Source organism: Lytechinus pictus, chromosome 15 (genome assembly GCF_037042905.1).
Source record: "Lytechinus pictus isolate F3 Inbred chromosome 15, Lp3.0, whole genome shotgun sequence".
Taxonomy (NCBI): domain Eukaryota; kingdom Metazoa; phylum Echinodermata; class Echinoidea; order Temnopleuroida; family Toxopneustidae; genus Lytechinus; species Lytechinus pictus.
Window position 1 is genome coordinate 23,842,902 of NC_087259.1, and position 17,755 is coordinate 23,860,656.

The following is a 17,755-nucleotide window of genomic DNA, read 5'->3' on the forward strand; positions in this document are numbered from 1 at the left end:
TCTAGAGGGAGGGTTACAGGAACCAAAGCCCCCAACCCACCACCGCTCTTCCTTAGCTAGAAGCAGTTGCAGTGGACTCATCAGGAAAAAAGCCCAAAGGACTTAGAATTAACCTGGGCTTGACGTTCTCACCACCATTGAGGCTGTGCACATTCTAAACATTGACCAGATCAAGCCAGGAAGCGGCAAAAAGAAGCCATGTACTTCAACCATAATAGTATTCAGTAAATAATGCATCCTTTACAATGCCTCTTATATCACCCTCAGATACTGGAATTGTAGTCCATACAAAGTCTCATCATTTCTGAATCCTAGATACCACTCCTACCACTGTTGGCATGTGTAAGCAAGGCAATGGCAAAGATGAAATTAAAGGTCAAGTCCACCCCAGAAAAATGATGATTTGAATAAATAGAGAAAAATCCAACTAGCAAAACACTAAAAATTTCATCAGAATCGGATGTAAAATAAGAAAGTTATGACATTTTAACGTTTCGCTTATTTTTCACAAAACAGTTATATGCACATCTCAGTGACATTCAAATGAGACAGTCGATGATGTCCATCACTCACTATTTCTTTTGTTTTTTATTGTTTGAATTATATAATATTTCATTTTTACATATTTGACAAAAAGGAGCAACTTGACTGAACCATATAGTATTAAAACAATGCTAATTCCACATGTTCAGGGAGGAATTAATCTTTGTTTCACTTGACAATGAGAAAATTAGAATATTTCATATTTCATACAATGAAATACAAAAGAAATAGTGAGTGGATGACGTCATCAGTCTCCTCATTTGCATACCGACCAGGATGTGCATATAACTTTTTTGTGAAATTAAGCGAAACTTTAAAATGTCATAACTTTCTTATTTTACATCCGATTTTGATGAAATTTTCAGTGTTATGCTTGTTGGATTTTTCTCTTTTTGTTCAAATCAACTAATGGTTGGGGTGGACTTGTCCTTTAATGAAGTACATTTAAGATACATACTTTGCATCATTTAATATCTAATCCGTGATCTCTGGTTGTTAATTTCAAGCCAATAGAAAATTATAGATTTCCTTCTTTAAAATCAACTTCTATACAGGAAGATATTATCTCCGAATACATGTATTTCACTGTATATTTTTATTCATCTGGCCGATATAAATGTGTACCTTATTATGTAAATTTTCATACATTTTCTTTCAAATTCACCCATATTGTTTTATTCCTAATGTCACCATATTTTCTTGTCCTCATATATTTAAATTTTAAAATACTATTTCTATCTGAATTTTTATTTGGACATGTTCAAAGTCCACGTAGAGGAAAATGGGTCTCCGGAAATCATGCAGACTATACCAAATCGATAACAGTTCTTGCTAAGCTCTAGTACGCTGTAGCAGTTCCCACTGCATCATGGCCATTTTTCTTTGATGCAGTGAGAACTGCATGGACGTAGCGTTAGTCTTAGAGGGGTATGACATGAATAGTAGAGCAAGAAATCGTGTCAGCTATCAGATAGGCTAGGCATGTATCAAATCCCATACAGTGGAGTCTCTTACCATAACTTGTTCTGCACACAGTCTGAAATCTGACTTGTGTCTTGGCACATCTGAGTCTTCTTCAGTTGCTTTCCAGGCCAGGTCTGTTCTTGCCAAAGGATAGTCAAGTATTTTTATTAACCTACAGAAAATAAAATTAAGATGATAATAGCACTGACTAACCATTTTCATTGATCATGGATTGCTATCCTTTGTGTATGATTGAAAGTGAATATACACTGTACTACAAAATTACACTTAATAATAATAATAATAATTGGATTTATATAGCGCTTTTTCCAGAGGATACAAAGCGCTGTTCCCAATTAATTCCCTCATTCCAGGGTTGTAATAAAAAACGTTTTTTATTAAAAAAAAACAAATAAAACGTTTTTTATTGTTTTAAAACGTTTTAAAACGTTTTAAATCGTATGCAAGTGACCAAAATGTTTCCCATGCGAAGAGGGTTCGGATTGGAAGCTTATATCGTAAAAAAGACAAACAAATTTTTATTGCTTTTTTATGGAAATTTTGATAGAATTATGGCAATATTTTCCAATTATTAACAAAAAGGACAAATAATGATAAAGATTCAAATTTTAGCAAGAATTCACATTGACTTTATACATGAAATCACGGGCAATTCGAGGTCTGACATGCACTTGTGTAATATAAACGCGTACCCATGCATGCATCCCCAAAATAGTCATGAACGATATGGCGTGGCCCTGTTATGTTTATGTATTTATCATATAAATTTTTGATGGGGCCATTAAGGTCCCCTGGGATTGTTAGGGTTAAGGTTAGCCAGCTGATTATCTTACTGTTTAAAGTACTTTTCTTCATCTTTATAAAGCGCTAAGTTTTACCTGCTTTCGAGTGTACCTCAAGTCAGTTTTACAGTCTGTTTGTAAAATATTATGCATGTGCAACACTTCCATTTCATTCAAGTACTACCGTATTATGTACATGTATTTGAGTTTATTTTAAATAGTGTTTCTTTCCCTATCCAAAATGTGAGCACAACACTCAGATATGTTTGTTAAAATGAGAATATTATCAATATGGATTGATGTGCACAATTGAACAAGGGGGAAAGGAACATCACATGACAAAGCCATGGAGAAGGGGAGAATAATTGGGGGGAAGAGAAAGAGAAGAAAAAGAGTAGTGTTGAGAAAAAGTTTTAGTTAGTTAGAACTACAAGAAAATGATACACCACTTAAGAAATAAAAGTTAAAAAAAACATTTATCTAAAATGATCACATCCATGCAAATTTACAACACACAAGCCTATGCGGTGTTTTAAAACACGTTTTTTTTGTAAAAAAAACGGGTGTTTTAAAACGCGTTTTAAAACATGTTTTAAAACACACTGTTTAAAACGTGCCAACCCTGCCTCATTCCAAAGTAAAAAATTTAAAGGGAATGTAACATAGAGTGTAATAATACATATATATGCATTGGAATTAATTAACTCTGTTAAAAGTAGACAACATGCTTCTAACGAAAGATCCAATACCGCATCACTCCCTTGTTAATAATCAACAACACTGAACAATTAAGATGAAATGGAAGTCAATATGGTATCTAAAATTTTGTATTGCATTAATTCATACTCACAATTTTGCAATTTCAATCTTGGAGTTTTCCACCTCTGTCCTTTCCTGTAAAATAAAGTGGCAAGTTTTTAGGAAATATCAAATAACACGTTTTCATGGCTGAGACTAGTAAGAATTTACGAATGCAAGGCAGTTCAGACTTTTGTGACGCTTATAACTTGGAACAGTATTCAAAATAAATTGAAAGCAATGAACTTTAAGAGTATGAATATTTATTGGGCTTTAATCTTAATTCGGATTAATACATGAATTGAAAATTAATTGAGGTGGCTGTTAGAGGAACATTTTCTTACTGGGACATTGTTTGTATTATCATTTTCAATATTCTGAGAAAATGGAATATCACCTGCCATTCAAGGACATTCCCCATTATATAAAACCTTGAGAGCATCTCATGAAGCAAACACTCAGTGACACCTACTGGCAACTGTTATAAGCAACTGAAATCATTGCATCTGATTGGCTGAGAGCATATTAGTCAATGAAAATCACTGACCAAACTGTTCATGAAATGCTCCCCCAGGTCCATCGATTGCCCTCTTACCAGTTCTGAAAGTTCCCTGGCATTTCCATAGAGCATCTCTTCCACCTGGAAGACGAAGGGAGCCAAGAATTCCAGAACAGCTATGGTGCTTCTCCCAAGTCTCAAGACATCTGGATCTTCAAGTAAGAGGCGTCTCTGTTTCTCGTCTAAACCTTGAGTGCTGGGAAACTATACATGTAGACATCAGACAAATGAAATGAAATCAATGAAATCAATGGAGTGTTAACAGAAACTTGTGATTGATTACAAATTAATTTGGGATTCCCAAATAAATCAGTTGTCTTCCAATCAACTACAAAATTACAATTAATAGCTGATCTGCTCCTTGCAACAGTAAAGTGATTTGCTACCACTAAATTGGACTATTAATAGCAAATTGCACCGGGAATTTGCAACTGATTGCAAATATTTTCTTGCAAAACCCCTCTAGTCTTTCCTCTGTGATCTACTGTATAAATAAACCAGGGGGTGTTTCATAAAGCTGTTTGTAAGCTAAGAGCGACTTTAAGAATGACTGGTGAACCTTTCTTACATGCTAAACCATCATTAATGAACATAATGGTGTATACCATTCACCACAAGCAAGGATCAAGGATCGTTCTTTAAGTCGCTCTTAACTTTAGATCACCTTTATGAAACACCCACCAGATTCCCCCCAGCAATGGATACATGTAAGTCTTTTTTTTTTAATGGTGGAAGTCTTTCAAGGCCCAAACCAAAATGGGAAGCAATGGGATGACTTGAATGCTTCAATAAATGTGATCCTGAAAATAAAAATATGTATAATGTCCAATAGGTGATGGCTTTAAGTAAACACTACTGTGGTGCTCCACTTAATTCTAATCCAGGAACATGGAAACTAAAATGTTTTAAATTTTTTCCCTTAATACCTTTTTTTTATAAGTTTGTAGGTCTGTCTTATTCATGCAAGCTACCCCCTTTATCATTCAACATCTAACATTTACCAGATCATGGCTCAAAATTTATATAATTTGATGACAGCTCAGAATAAGCTAGATTTTAGTATTATAACATGGGTAGCAACCTTCTCTTGACTTGAAAGAGTTCTTTCCAGTTATATGGCTGTTTTCAGACAATATGCGTCTGCCACCAATGCTATATTTTTAAAATACAGCCTTTTCTAAGCTGCTCTCAAAATCTTTAAATTTTGAGATACGAGGGTTTTATATGCCAAGCCACGAGATGGAGATTACAAAAACCAATAATATCACCGATTCACATTCTTAAAATTTACAATCTACTCTGCTCTACATTCTAGATTGAGTGGCAACATGTTTTTAAAAAGACCTGCAGTCAACTGCAGATGGTCAATTGGCATAATCGCTAAAACTCCAGCCCTCCCCCCCCCCCGCCCCATTCCACTATCAAGATCAACTTTTGTTATTGTACAGTGGCCTACCTTGATTGTCTGTAGGTGGGCATAGAGTAGGAGAAATGACTGATTGAGGTGATAACTCTTTGTAAGTCCAAATCGCATCAAAACTGAAAAAGAAGGATCAACATAGGGACGTGATACAATCTGCTATGTGTAACGCACTATAAAGAAACAATTATTATTGTTATTATAGTTGGGACAATTCACACACAAATCGAAAATAATGTAGAATATGATTAAAATATTTAGCTTATCATTCTGAGGTGTTGAATCATTGTTTTAGTAGCCCAAACTTGTAGTACATGTATGTGAGCAGCGCTTTGTACCCAAAAGTAAAATGATCTATATCACATGTCTATTGGATTGGACGATACTGTCAATGTATTGTAATGTGGGACTTTCATACATTTTTGGTAAAAAATGAATTTAAATACGCTTACATGAAATCTTAATCAATAAGTTTCTTGTGGGATAACTGACCTGTTGAGAGTGGTTTGAGAAGTGTTCTGTAGGAGCCATCATCAAGGAATCGATCAAGCTGCTCTAAGTAACCCAAGATCATCTCTTTAGGTTTCCCGATCTATGTGACAAGTAGAAGGGAGAGGAGGGGCAGATAGAGAGGAAAAATGGGGAGGCGGAGCAGGAGACAGGTGAGGAAAATAAGGGGGGACAGAGGGGATGAGGAGAAGGAAAGAATGGAAGAGAATACGTATTATGATAAAAAGAAGATGAGGTAGAGGAGAAAGAGAACGATGGGAGAGGAGGGAAAAAGAAGATGAAATGAAGGAGCAGAAGATGGAGGGGAGGGTGGGGGTGAAGAGAATAATTATGGTGAAAGAAGAAGAGACAAAGGAAGAGGAAAAGAAAGATGGGAAAGGGTGAGGGGGGAGAAGGAAAGTGTGGAAGAGAATAAGCATAGTGATCGAAGAAGAAGAGGAAAAGGAAAAGAAAGATGGAGTGATTTTGATAAAACAGATTTTATTTGTGCGGTGTATATATCATTTGGCAAATCATTTCATGCCCAATTCTATAACAAACATATTTTTATCCATTGTGTTTCATTAAAAAAGGTGAATTAATGTAATTATGGGGGAGCTGCTCGCATATGATATCATAAATTATGAAAACCTTTACAAAATATTGTAACTCTCTTAATCTCGGATGGATTTTCAAACCTTCACCAATATGAGCAAAACCAACTATTCGTCAGGGTGCACTTCCCCTTTAACCATGGAATGCTCCGAAAAAAATGTCCCATTTTAATACATACCTCAGCCAAAGTGTTGAGAATCTGTGCGGAGTTGTTATAAACTTCATTGTTCGTCTCTGTGTCTGTGACATGCGGAGTGATAATAGGGAACAGATCCCATGCTACTGACTCCACCAATTCCTAAGGTCAAAGGTCAAAATTTTCAAACAATATCTTTAAAAGATTTTGAATTTATAAAAATGGCTGAAGTGATAACCCCCCCAAATATATTCAGGTGGGTGTTTCATAAAGCTGTTCGTAAAGTTACGAACGACTTAACGGATGACTGGAACATGTTATTAGGCCATAACTTAATTCCATAGAGATATCACATAGCATAAGAAAGGATCACCAGTCGCGCGTAAAGTCCTTTGTATCTTACGAACAACTTTATGAAAAACCCACCAGGTCCATGTGATCATCATTATCAGTCTCCATCTCTATGAAATCTATCAGATCCAAGCAAGTTCCCGCCGGTGCAACCCCATCCGAACCCGGTTTGTAATCATGATTGTGATGAGTCAAAGTGATGACCAGAGGATTATTGCTTATTCGTGGCTACAACTTTTGGGGTGGGGGAGGGTGGAATGAATGCAAATGTAACAAGGGAGATGAGCGGTAATTCCGTGGAGGTTACATGCGACCATGGACCAGTGCGACTGCATTTCCCCGCGGATTTTTATCTCACCAGAAGCATGTACCAAATGATGTCATTTAAACACGTTTATGATCGTGGTTCTGTTTATACTTCCCCAGAAAGCCTGATTCTGGTCAAACGACGTTTACAAACGCACCTTTTTGTGAGTTTACGATCGGCGTTTTGAAATGTCGTTTAAATGAAAGTAAGCATGGACGCAACCGTGTTTTGGACTAATCATGTATGGAAATGCTGATTCTGGCCTGAAAAGTGGAAGCATAAACACGGCCATAATCAAATGTGAACAAGATTTGAATGCCATACCTCTATACATTAATTGCAAACTATTTAGAACAATGCCTCAAGCCACACCCTTCCACAGGAATTCTGCTCCACCGATTCCTTGCTAATCCACCCATTTTAGCATCTACAAATTACTGGGGAATGCTAGGAAAGAGTGAGCATGATTATTGCTAAAAAGACCTAGCAGAGACCTTTTTTTAGGATGCCTTGAATAATGGTATGCAGACGTGATGGCTTAGTGGTTGTGCACCGGCCTTTATTGGTGGGTTCAATTCCTGGCCCAGACAAATAATGTATGGGCCCATATTCTGAAGTCAGGTTTAACTTGGACCATGGTCTAACTCTGTGCTAGAAATCACGGACAGCCAAAAATGTCAAAATTTTCCTTACATTGTGCTTTCTTATGTTTACTGTGCTCTTTCATAACTTGTGAATGGCGAAGAGAGCTTTCTTATTTATCCTTCCGAAACTGTTAAGAATGATTTAAGAGAAAAATGAGCTGATACATTGAAATTCTACTCTTAGAGATTCATGGCACTACTGGCTATCCATAGTTAAACCACAACTGTAAACCAGAGTTTAAATGAAACAAGAATTCAGAATACATGCCTTATTGTCATGTGATCAATGTATTAGAAGTGACAAGGTTAATAATAGACTAAATAATCTAAATAGCTGAAGTGGTTGCCCAGGGTATTTAAGGATTATTATTATTATCATATTCTGTAGCAGTTCTCTTTTTATTTTGAAGAGCACAAACTGATTGCACTTACCTTATAACTGTCATTCTGCAGAATTTTAAGGACTGCTGCGGTCTCCTCTCTATCGACTAGCTCTCTGACAGATCCAAGAAAGGTAGACGGTTCCCATGACAACTTATCTTCCAGCTGATGAATAAAATTTACAAGAGAAAATAATGAAACGAAAATAATGAAACGAAAAATAGATACATGTCATGTCCGGAAGTAAAATGCACTGAGCGCTGTTGAAAAAGTGGTACATGTAGCTCAAACTAAAGCTGATGCAATTATAGCAGCACTATACTAAGACAACAAGTGGAATGCCTCTGGCCGTCTCACCTGCATCACGCGATTCAATATAGCAGCAGTGCTGATTTTGAAAACTACTATAACTCGCACAAGATGTTCAGTGATACTTGGTTACTCTTATTTCCACGTTTTATGAACTAGACCAATACACTTATAGAGATATGATGGCAATTCAACAAATACCCCCAACGTGGCCAAAGTTCTTTGACCTTACATGACCTTTGACCTTGATCATGTGACCTGAAACTCGCACAGGATGTTCAGTGATACTTGATTACTATTATGTCCAAGTTTTATGAACTAGACCAACACACTTTCAAATTTATGGCTGTAATTCAACAAATACCCCAATTTGGCCAAAGTTCATTGACCCTAAATGACCTTTGACCTTGATCATGTGACCTGAAACTTGCACAGGATGTTCAGTAATACTTGATTACTATTATGTCCAAGTTTCATGAATCAGATCCATAAACTTTCAAAGTTATGATGGTAATTCAACAGATACCCCCAATTCGGCCAAAGTTCATTGACCCTAAATGACCTTTGACCTTGGTCATGTGACGTGAAACTCATGCAGGATGTTCAGTGATACTTGATTAACCTTATGTATAAGTTTCATGAACTAGGTCCATATATTTTCTAAGTTATGATGACATTTCAAAAACTTAACCTTAGGTTAAGATTTTGATGTTGATTCCCCCAACATGGTCTAAGTTCATTGACCCTAAATGACCTTTGACCTTGGTCATGTGACATGAAACTCAGGCAGGATGTTCAGTAATACTTGATTAACCTTATGGCCAAGTTTCATGAACTAGGTCCATATACTTTCTAAGTTATGCTGTCATTTCAAAAACTTAACCTCGGGTTAAGATTTGGTGTTGACGCCGCCGCCGCCGTCGCCGTCGGAAAAGCGGCGCCTATAGTCTCACTCTGCAATGCAGGTGAGACAAAAAGTGCTTTGTATTTTTTGTAATTCCAACTACTATTATTATTGCTGGGATGACAAAAGCTTAGTTTGAGTTGTATCAAAAATATTGAGTGAAAATGCCTTTTTTTTAACCAGCGAAATCCAGTTTGAATCCGGATTATTTAAATTTGTGATGGACAATAAGGAAGATTATGACAGATCACTTACATGTAATTATTCTACTGTCTAAATGTGTTTTTATGCCAAATTCTGTTATCCCCTGACTATACTGGAAAATCATTGACAGAGGCCATGTGCATCGACTTACAAAATAGTTAGATCTAAAGATTGCATTCAAGAATATTTTGGAGGAAATCAACAAAGTGAAGGTGCGATAGGTCAGTCGGTAGAGCGGGGGTTTCGGATTCCAGAGACCCAGGTTTGATTCCCACATGGTACGCTAGTGCCCTTTGGTAAGGCATTAATCCTCATTACCAGGTCCCGTGGAGAGGACCATAGGCTATCAGTCCTCTGGTTGCTTGCTTACAAGCATTCATGCTTTCCTAGCAATCAGGTAAAAAAAATCACCACCACCGCAAACTGAAAGTAGAATATCAAGTAAGTAACATTTTTAATCTCTACACCATCTGCCCAGGGCTTTTTTTTAAACAGTGACTGCAAAATGATTTTTTGCCAATGACCTGTGGTCCAGTGAAAAATAGAATGTAAAAGATGTTCAGAATCACTAATACTGTGAAAAAATACCATTTCAACCACTACTGTTTGGTTCACTCATCCAATGTATCCCCTGTAACATTAATAAAATCACTTCCAAAGCATCCAACAACCAAAAAAAAACCAGACAGTCTCATGACTTAATCAGAGCAAATAAGGATTGTTATAAATATTCCCTCTATCCCGCACAATTGTAGATTGGAATTCACTTTCTCCTACTACTAAAAATGCACCCGATCTGGCTGCATTTAGGAAACAGTTAAAGAAAAAAAGATGTTAATCAAAACAGGTAAATATCAGCAGCTATTGCATGATGGCCTGCACGTCAATAGCCTCTTTGAGGCGATCAAGTGCAGTGCAAGACAAGGCTATATCATAAGCTTGTTCATTGAATGAGTCCTTGACTTGGCTACACTCAAAGAACAAGTTTATGATATCATTTTGTTCTCTGTTACTGCTACCTGTGTGGTGAAATAATATTTTCTCTTGTTCTTGGGGACACATGCCTGACTTTTTGACACTGTAAAATCTATGGGAAATAGCTCAAACGGTTAGGTGTTAGACTTGCGTCTCAAACTGTCATGGGTGCACGGGTTTGAGCCCCAACGTGAACATGAGTAATTTTTTTTCTTTTTACCATTTTGCACATGTAGTGAGGTCTGCAAGCATTTGATTACAGATAAAAAGAAAGAAAGTTTTAGACAAGATCTGATTGTTTTTGATTGGTCATTGCTTTACACATTGACAAATGCAGATGAGTCTTATAATTATTTTTGGTCTATCTTTTCTCGGTTGTATGATATTCATTTCCCCATCGTTAAACAGAATAAGAAACGCAAATGTAAACAAGTGGAACGCCTCTGGCAGTCTCGCCTGCATTACGCGATTTAATATAGCAGCAGTGCTAACTTTGAAAACTACTGTAAGATAATCATTCACAAAAACACCATTCATATAATGACATAATACCACGTTCATTGACCATAGATGACATTTGAACGGTGACTTAAGACTTGTCAACTACACCCATGTCCACATTTCATTCACTCTATCCATAAACTTTCAAAGTTATGATGGCAATTCAACAATTACCCCAACATGGCCTAAGTTTATTGACCTTAACTGACCTTTGACCTTGGTTTTGTGACCTGAAACTCACAGGGGATGTTCAGTGATACTTGATTACTCTTATATCCAAGTTTTATGAAATAGATCCATAAACTTCAGTTAGAATGGTAATTCAACAAATACCCCCAACACGGCCAAAGTTCATTGACCTTAAATGACCATTGACCACGGTCATGTGACCTGAAACTCGCACAGGATATTCAGTGATACTTGATTACTCTTATGTCCAAGTTTTATGAACTAGATCCATAAACCTTCAGAGTTAGGATGGTAATTTAACAAAGACCCCCAACACGGCCAAAGTTCATTGACCTTAAATGACCATTGACCATAGTCATGTGACCTGAAACTCGCACAGGATATTCAGTGGTACTTGATTAACCTACATGTAATGTCCAAGTTTCATGAACTAGATCCATAAATTTTCAAAGTTATGAAGGTAATTCAACATATACCCCCAACTTGGCCAAAGTTCATTGACCCTAAATGACCATTGACCTTGGTCATGTGACCTGAAACTCAGGATGTTCACTAATACTTGATAAATTTATGTCCAAGTTTCATGAACTAGATCCATAAAATTTCAAAGTTATGATAGTAATTCAACAAATACCCCCAACTTGACCCAAGTTCATTGACCCTAAATGACCTTTGACCTTGGTCATGTGACCTGAAACTCGAGCAGGATGTTCACTAATACTTGATTATCCTTATGCCCAAGTTTCATGAACTAGGTCCATATACTTTTTAAGTTATGATGTCATTTCAAAAACTTAACCTTCGGTTAAGTTTTTGAAAATAATTCTCCCAACATGGTCTAAGTTCATTGACCCTAAATAACCTTTGACCTTAGTCATGTGACCTGAAACTCAGGCAGGATGTTCAGTAATACTTGATTAACCTTATGTCCAAGTTTCATGAACTAGGTCCATATACTTTCTAAGTTATGATGTCATTTCAAAAACTTAACCTTAGGTTAAGATTTGATGTTGACGGCGCTGCCGTCGCCGTCGGAAAAGTGGCGCCTATAGTCATGCTCTGCTGTGCAGGCGAGACAAAAACCATGGATTACTCGGAGTCTCTGAAAAAATTGTTCCCATTAAGTTAAAAATCGCTAAAATCGTTCCTGTCTACAAAAAGAGTGTTAGTAAATGCATTGAAAATTATAGACCGATTGCTTTGTTGCCTATCTTCTCAAAGATCAGCTTTTCAGCTCAGAATATAGAAAAAATAATGTACAAAAGATTAAATGATTATTTGCTGTATTATATCATGACACCACATCAATTTGGCTTCAGGAAAAATTGCTCTACTAGCATGGGTATATTAAACTTGGTTAACACGATTATCACTGCTATGAATGATGGAAAATTTTGCCTTGGTGCATTCCTTGATTTAAGTAAAGCCTTTGACACCATTGATCACAGTATACTCTTAAACTTGAATATTATGGCATTCGTGGGATGGCTTTAAATTGGTTTAAAAGCTATCTAGAAAACCGGTCACAATTTGTGGTCATCAACGGTTTCAGCTCAGAATATAGAAATATTAAATATGGAGTACCGCAAGGATCAGTTCTTGGTCCGTTGCTTTTCCTTATTTATATTAACGATATTGTTAATTCTTCCAAATTGCTCACATACATGTATTCTTTATATGCTGATGACACCTGTTTATTTCTTTCTCATAAGAACTTGCAAAGTCTTATTCGGGAGGTGAATACTGAAATTTGTCATGTTTTGCCTGGTTTTGCTGTAATAAGCTGTTACTGAATACAAGTAAAACAAAAACGTGTTTTATTAAGAACAAAGGGGAAAAGGATCATTGATAATATAGATCCAATAATAGTTGTTGGTCGAGAAATTGAATTCAGCTCAAGTGTGCAATTTCTTGGTGTCACAGTTAATATTTGTCATGGAATTATCACCTTAATGTATGTTCTAAAGTATCTTGTAATGTTGGTGTGATATCAAAAGTACGATATTTCTTACCCAACGAACACTGTTTTTTTATATAATGCTATAATTGTGCCACATTAAATGTATTGCAATATTGCTTGAGGGCATACATATAGGACTCATGTACGTAAACTACAAGTTCTTCAAAAGAAAGCTGTAAGATATGTAACAAATTCAAATTATCTGGCTCCAAGTTTCCCACTTTTTTTGCAGTTGAATATGTTCATTCAATGAAATGGTCTTGCAGAATTGTGTTATTTTCATGTATAAATGCCAATCTCTACATTGTTCTTTTTTACAAGAAACTTTTGAGGTTAATTCTAAGATTCATAATTATAACACACGTCAGAGACATTTTATTCACCAACCCTTTGCTAGAATTAATGCTACATTGAAATCCTTCAGAATAATATGCGTTAAAGAATGGAATACCGTAAGTAACGGTCTATTAACCGCACCTTTTTCTCGGCGGGATAGAAGCAAAAGTTGGGGGTGCGGTTTATCCACGGTGACGGGTCTGAGCCAGCCCGTCGTAACCCCTCCCGAACATGTAAGACGTCTGCCAGTTCACAACACATCGAGTGGCCGGGCGTAGCCGCCCAGGGCAATGTTGTTTAGAGGAGTATGAGCCGCGGGTAATGAGAAACGATTATTACCATCTTATCAAATATTGTCCATAACAAACGCACCCACCTTCATGACACTAATTTCGACTTTATTCTCGATTCAAAGCAGCGAAGTTCCCTGGCTAAGTTGAAAGGGACGCCAAGCATACTCGGTAATATTTTGTCACAGCTGAGCGAGAGTTGAGTGAGCTGAGCTAGCTTACGTTGTATTGTGGTTATAGTGCAACTTAAGCTGGCGCTATTCATTTTAACCCCTCCCCTCCAAAGTCCCGTTTCACGCCAGCTTATTTTTTCTTTCCAGTTTGCTTTTCATAAGATACCATGTACACCACGCACGAGAGAGACGGCACGAAGCCGTAAAACAACTGGAAAAAATGCCAATTTCTTTGTTTCTTGAACCTTCCTGTAATCCCGTATCCAAAATTCATGCCAAGACATCGAATGCTAGACAAATTCTGAAAGTGATGTGAGGTTGTGATGCAAGAAATGTGAATGTTTCTTCCTCCTACGCCGGGAAAGACACAGATCATTATTTGATAAGATGTACTGATACCGTATCGTAGTTTGCAATGTACAAGAATGGCAGTGCTGTGTGTGTGTACACTGACTGTGAGGCGAGTGTGTAAGTGGCCAATATTGTCGGGACCTTTCTTGCTAACATTTGTAGATGAATTGATCAAGAACAGTAGATTTCCACATACCGGTAATCTCTTTGGATACTTTGAAATCTTTAACTTAGTTTTTGTTTCTTCGTACCTCAAATATGCATGTAAATGTGAGGATTTTTTTTTTTAGTCCAAAGTTGGGGGTGCGGTTAATCCACTGGTGCGGTTTATAGTCCGTTACTTACGGTATGTGTCCTGCTGATATAAGAAGTACATGTACAATGTAGCAGTACCCTGTCTCGGTTTAAGAAATTATGTCATAAATACCTACTTGATAAATTTAAGACCAGTTGTTAAGTTGCAACTGGGGGGTGACATGTTTGGAGTGTGAATGTGTGCGTTTGTCTGTGGGAGTGCGAGTGTGCGTATGCTTGCGTGTGGGTAATGTTTCTGACTTTCTGTTGTGATCTTTAAATACCTTGTTTTTTTTTTTCTCATAGTTATTCCATGTTTGAGTAAAATATATGCAGGAGCAGCAGGAGCCCCAGATTACAAGCTGTGCTTCTTTGGGGTCCCAAACCTGTAATTTAAAATTTCTTTATTATGTAACCACTTATTTTGTTTGTACATTGCTCTCCTTTTGACTGATTTGAATAAATTCAATTCAATTCATCGCTCTTGCGATGTCTAATTCCCACAAACTTTGTTTTTGAATGCTTTATAATCGAGACTTTCATTTTTCATTTTCACCAAAAATCCATACTGTGGGAGGGGGCCTATAGATCGAGAAAGGTGGTGAAGCAACAACCCAACCCTATTGGTGGCTGAAAAAAAAGAAGAGGAGAAAGTGAATAAAAGAGTAAAGAGAAGGAAGAAAATTAATTAAATTAAGGGGAAAAAGAATACTATAGTTTCGAGCCCACATCAATTGTTTCGTTATATACGATTAAAAGAGTGCTTAGAATGCCCACCCCATTCTTCAGCCCACCGCTGTCACCAGTTGTAGGGTTTAAAACTAAACACCTACTTGAAGAATAAAATAATCAGTTTTGAAACAGCATAGCTCAGGAACTTAACAGCAAACATAACATATCAGGAACAGAAGACAGAGAATAACTAAACGAAGAGACTGGATCTGTAGTGTCGTGCATCTGTGTCTGTGCTGTGTCTGTGCTGTGTCTCATGCATATTAAAATACTCTATTTATACCTGTGGCCTTCTTCGGCCCACATCAAAATTGTTGCTAGAGTAACATAACATATTAACATTATTTAAATCATCATAAAGCTAACCAATAAAAATTAAAGAAAATAGAAGAACCCAACTGAAATGTAGTAGTAGTAATCCAATCCATAATATAAACCAATGAGGAATAAGATGAAGGTGATAAAAGATGTCTGGTGATTATGTAATAATGGCATTAGAAACTAAGGAGTCAAGTGAGGGATGGAATGAGTGGAACACCTGAATAGAGAAGGAATGAAGATGACAAAAGAGAATCAGAGGAAAGAATCCAATGTGGAGAAGGATGAATGAAAACTGAATATAATTAAACTCAAATAACCTAACTAGTTCAGACCATGCAGACTGCAAGCATTCATTCAATGAACAAGGTTATGACTGCAAGGGCAGTGCTGAAAAGAAATGCAAATGAAGTCAAGTCTAGACGGAACAGAAATGTAAAACTGCTGAAGAATTTAAAGAAAATGAACAAAATAGCTATAGCAAAATGACAAAATAACCATCCTACACTTACAAACAAAAATTACAACAAAATATTGAATAGGTGGGGCCTTCAATGAAAATCGGACAAAATTTACTGCAAATTGAATTAAAATGAAACGTATAAAGACAGGAAATATGTATTAAAAGAAATCTCCGAGTGAAATTCTTGCCTGAAAATGAAATTCAAGTGAAGTGTACAATGCGTATGCTATACTTACGAAACTGTCGGCAATTTTCTTCAATTCTGCTGCCATCTAGACTGTCTTAGTCCAAACCATTGGTGAATGTGATGGACATCGCGTGTGCATGTGCGCGCTCGCGATCGATCGCACAAACGGGAAATCCCCAAAGCTGAGCCCCTTTTGCGGTAGTCTAGTTCTACACCACGATATAATACGTTCTATTCCGTGCGTACGCCCAGCCGAGTGTGCGCGCAAAACCGAGAACCTGTACTCCGAGGAAAAATCGTCTAGACCAGTTGCTCTGCGGTGACGTCAGAGGTCAAAGGTCAACGGACGAGTGCTTCATAAATATGCATGAGTTACTTGTCAATCTCGCCGCGCCGAACAACAGTGCAACGTTGTTTACCACGTGTGATCAGCTGTGTGCATGCATTGTACACATGGGATTGACGTAATACTCAGTAGATCTATGTGATATGAATACATGTACACGTATCATACGAAAGTTTGAGATAGTTCATTATTTTAAGGCTACAAATAGACATTTCATTGTTGGGAAATTACTGTAACATGCATAGGCCTATATATAGTTATTTCACTCAATGTGCATATCTTGGTTAAATCTGTGGGTATGATGTTACCATCATGATATATGAAAGAAGGTGCTAATGTACCAAATTTCAAACTTCAAAACAATACAGACTAGTTTTTCCACTTTATTCAGATGGAATAATTAATATACAAGTTTGAATGATATATTTTATATTCTTCTTCATCTACACATGTAATTACATAGAGGTAATTTGTCTTAGTATGAGTATTGAAAATTAAGACTCATAAATGTAAACTCTCATTCTTGTGAATGGATCACATCACGGTACATTTTACTGTGGGCACTTGTAAATATATCATTTTCAATGTCTTCTTCACATATTTCACTGTCAGAGTATGACAAAAAGGGTTGAGAAGTACATGTACTTTGTACAGATTAGTACAGAGCTGTGAAAGGGATAAGGAAAACAGAATAAAAATCATTAATGATTTTTAAAAGTAGATTAATCTCAGGCTCACAAAAATTTTGTATGCGGATTTTTGATGCGTGCAGTGCATCAGATTTTGGAAGAAAATCTTTGCAGTTGTCCTTGGAACTTTTAGTTTAGTTTATTTACTTTACATGAACATCTAGATAATGCGTACAATTATTTTTGTTGTTCAGCTACATTATAATCTAGCTACATGTAGCCAGGAAATGATATTGCCAATGATGTACATGAAGCCTCTTCGATAAATAAAGGCACCTTTTCTCATTACATTTGAAGTACAGTATTTATGAAATATATTTTTGCAGCCATTATGAAAGAGCATTGTGTTCAGATCTACATGTAACTTGCCAGTTAATTAAATTGCTAGTAACTATTCCATTGCAGTATAAGTTTTACATGTAGTTTGCATAGGCGGATCCAGCTTTTGGCGAAAGGGGGGGGGGGCACACTGCCGAGCGGCGCACATAATTATTTTTGCACTTCACCGGCGCCATAAAAGAAAAT

At 36.7% G+C, this 17,755-nt stretch overlaps 1 protein-coding gene across 1 annotated transcript in view; it reads right to left on the bottom strand.

Moving 5' to 3' along the window:
• LOC129277463 (glomulin-like) overlaps positions 1 to 16,499 on the bottom strand; it is a 27,943-nt gene extending 11,444 nt beyond the window's left edge. Inside the window, exons 1-8 of the mRNA XM_054913636.2 lie at positions 16,245 to 16,499; positions 8,061 to 8,174; positions 6,369 to 6,488; positions 5,579 to 5,678; positions 5,123 to 5,205; positions 3,703 to 3,870; positions 3,160 to 3,203; positions 1,558 to 1,678 (exon numbers count right to left, since the gene is read on the bottom strand). Coding sequence (XP_054769611.2) covers positions 1,558 to 1,678; positions 3,160 to 3,203; positions 3,703 to 3,870; positions 5,123 to 5,205; positions 5,579 to 5,678; positions 6,369 to 6,488; positions 8,061 to 8,174; positions 16,245 to 16,280 — 786 coding nt within the window. The 5' untranslated portion in view covers positions 16,281 to 16,499. The remainder of the gene's footprint in view (positions 1 to 1,557; positions 1,679 to 3,159; positions 3,204 to 3,702; positions 3,871 to 5,122; positions 5,206 to 5,578; positions 5,679 to 6,368; positions 6,489 to 8,060; positions 8,175 to 16,244) is intronic.
• Between the last annotated feature and the right edge of the window lie 1,256 nt (positions 16,500 to 17,755).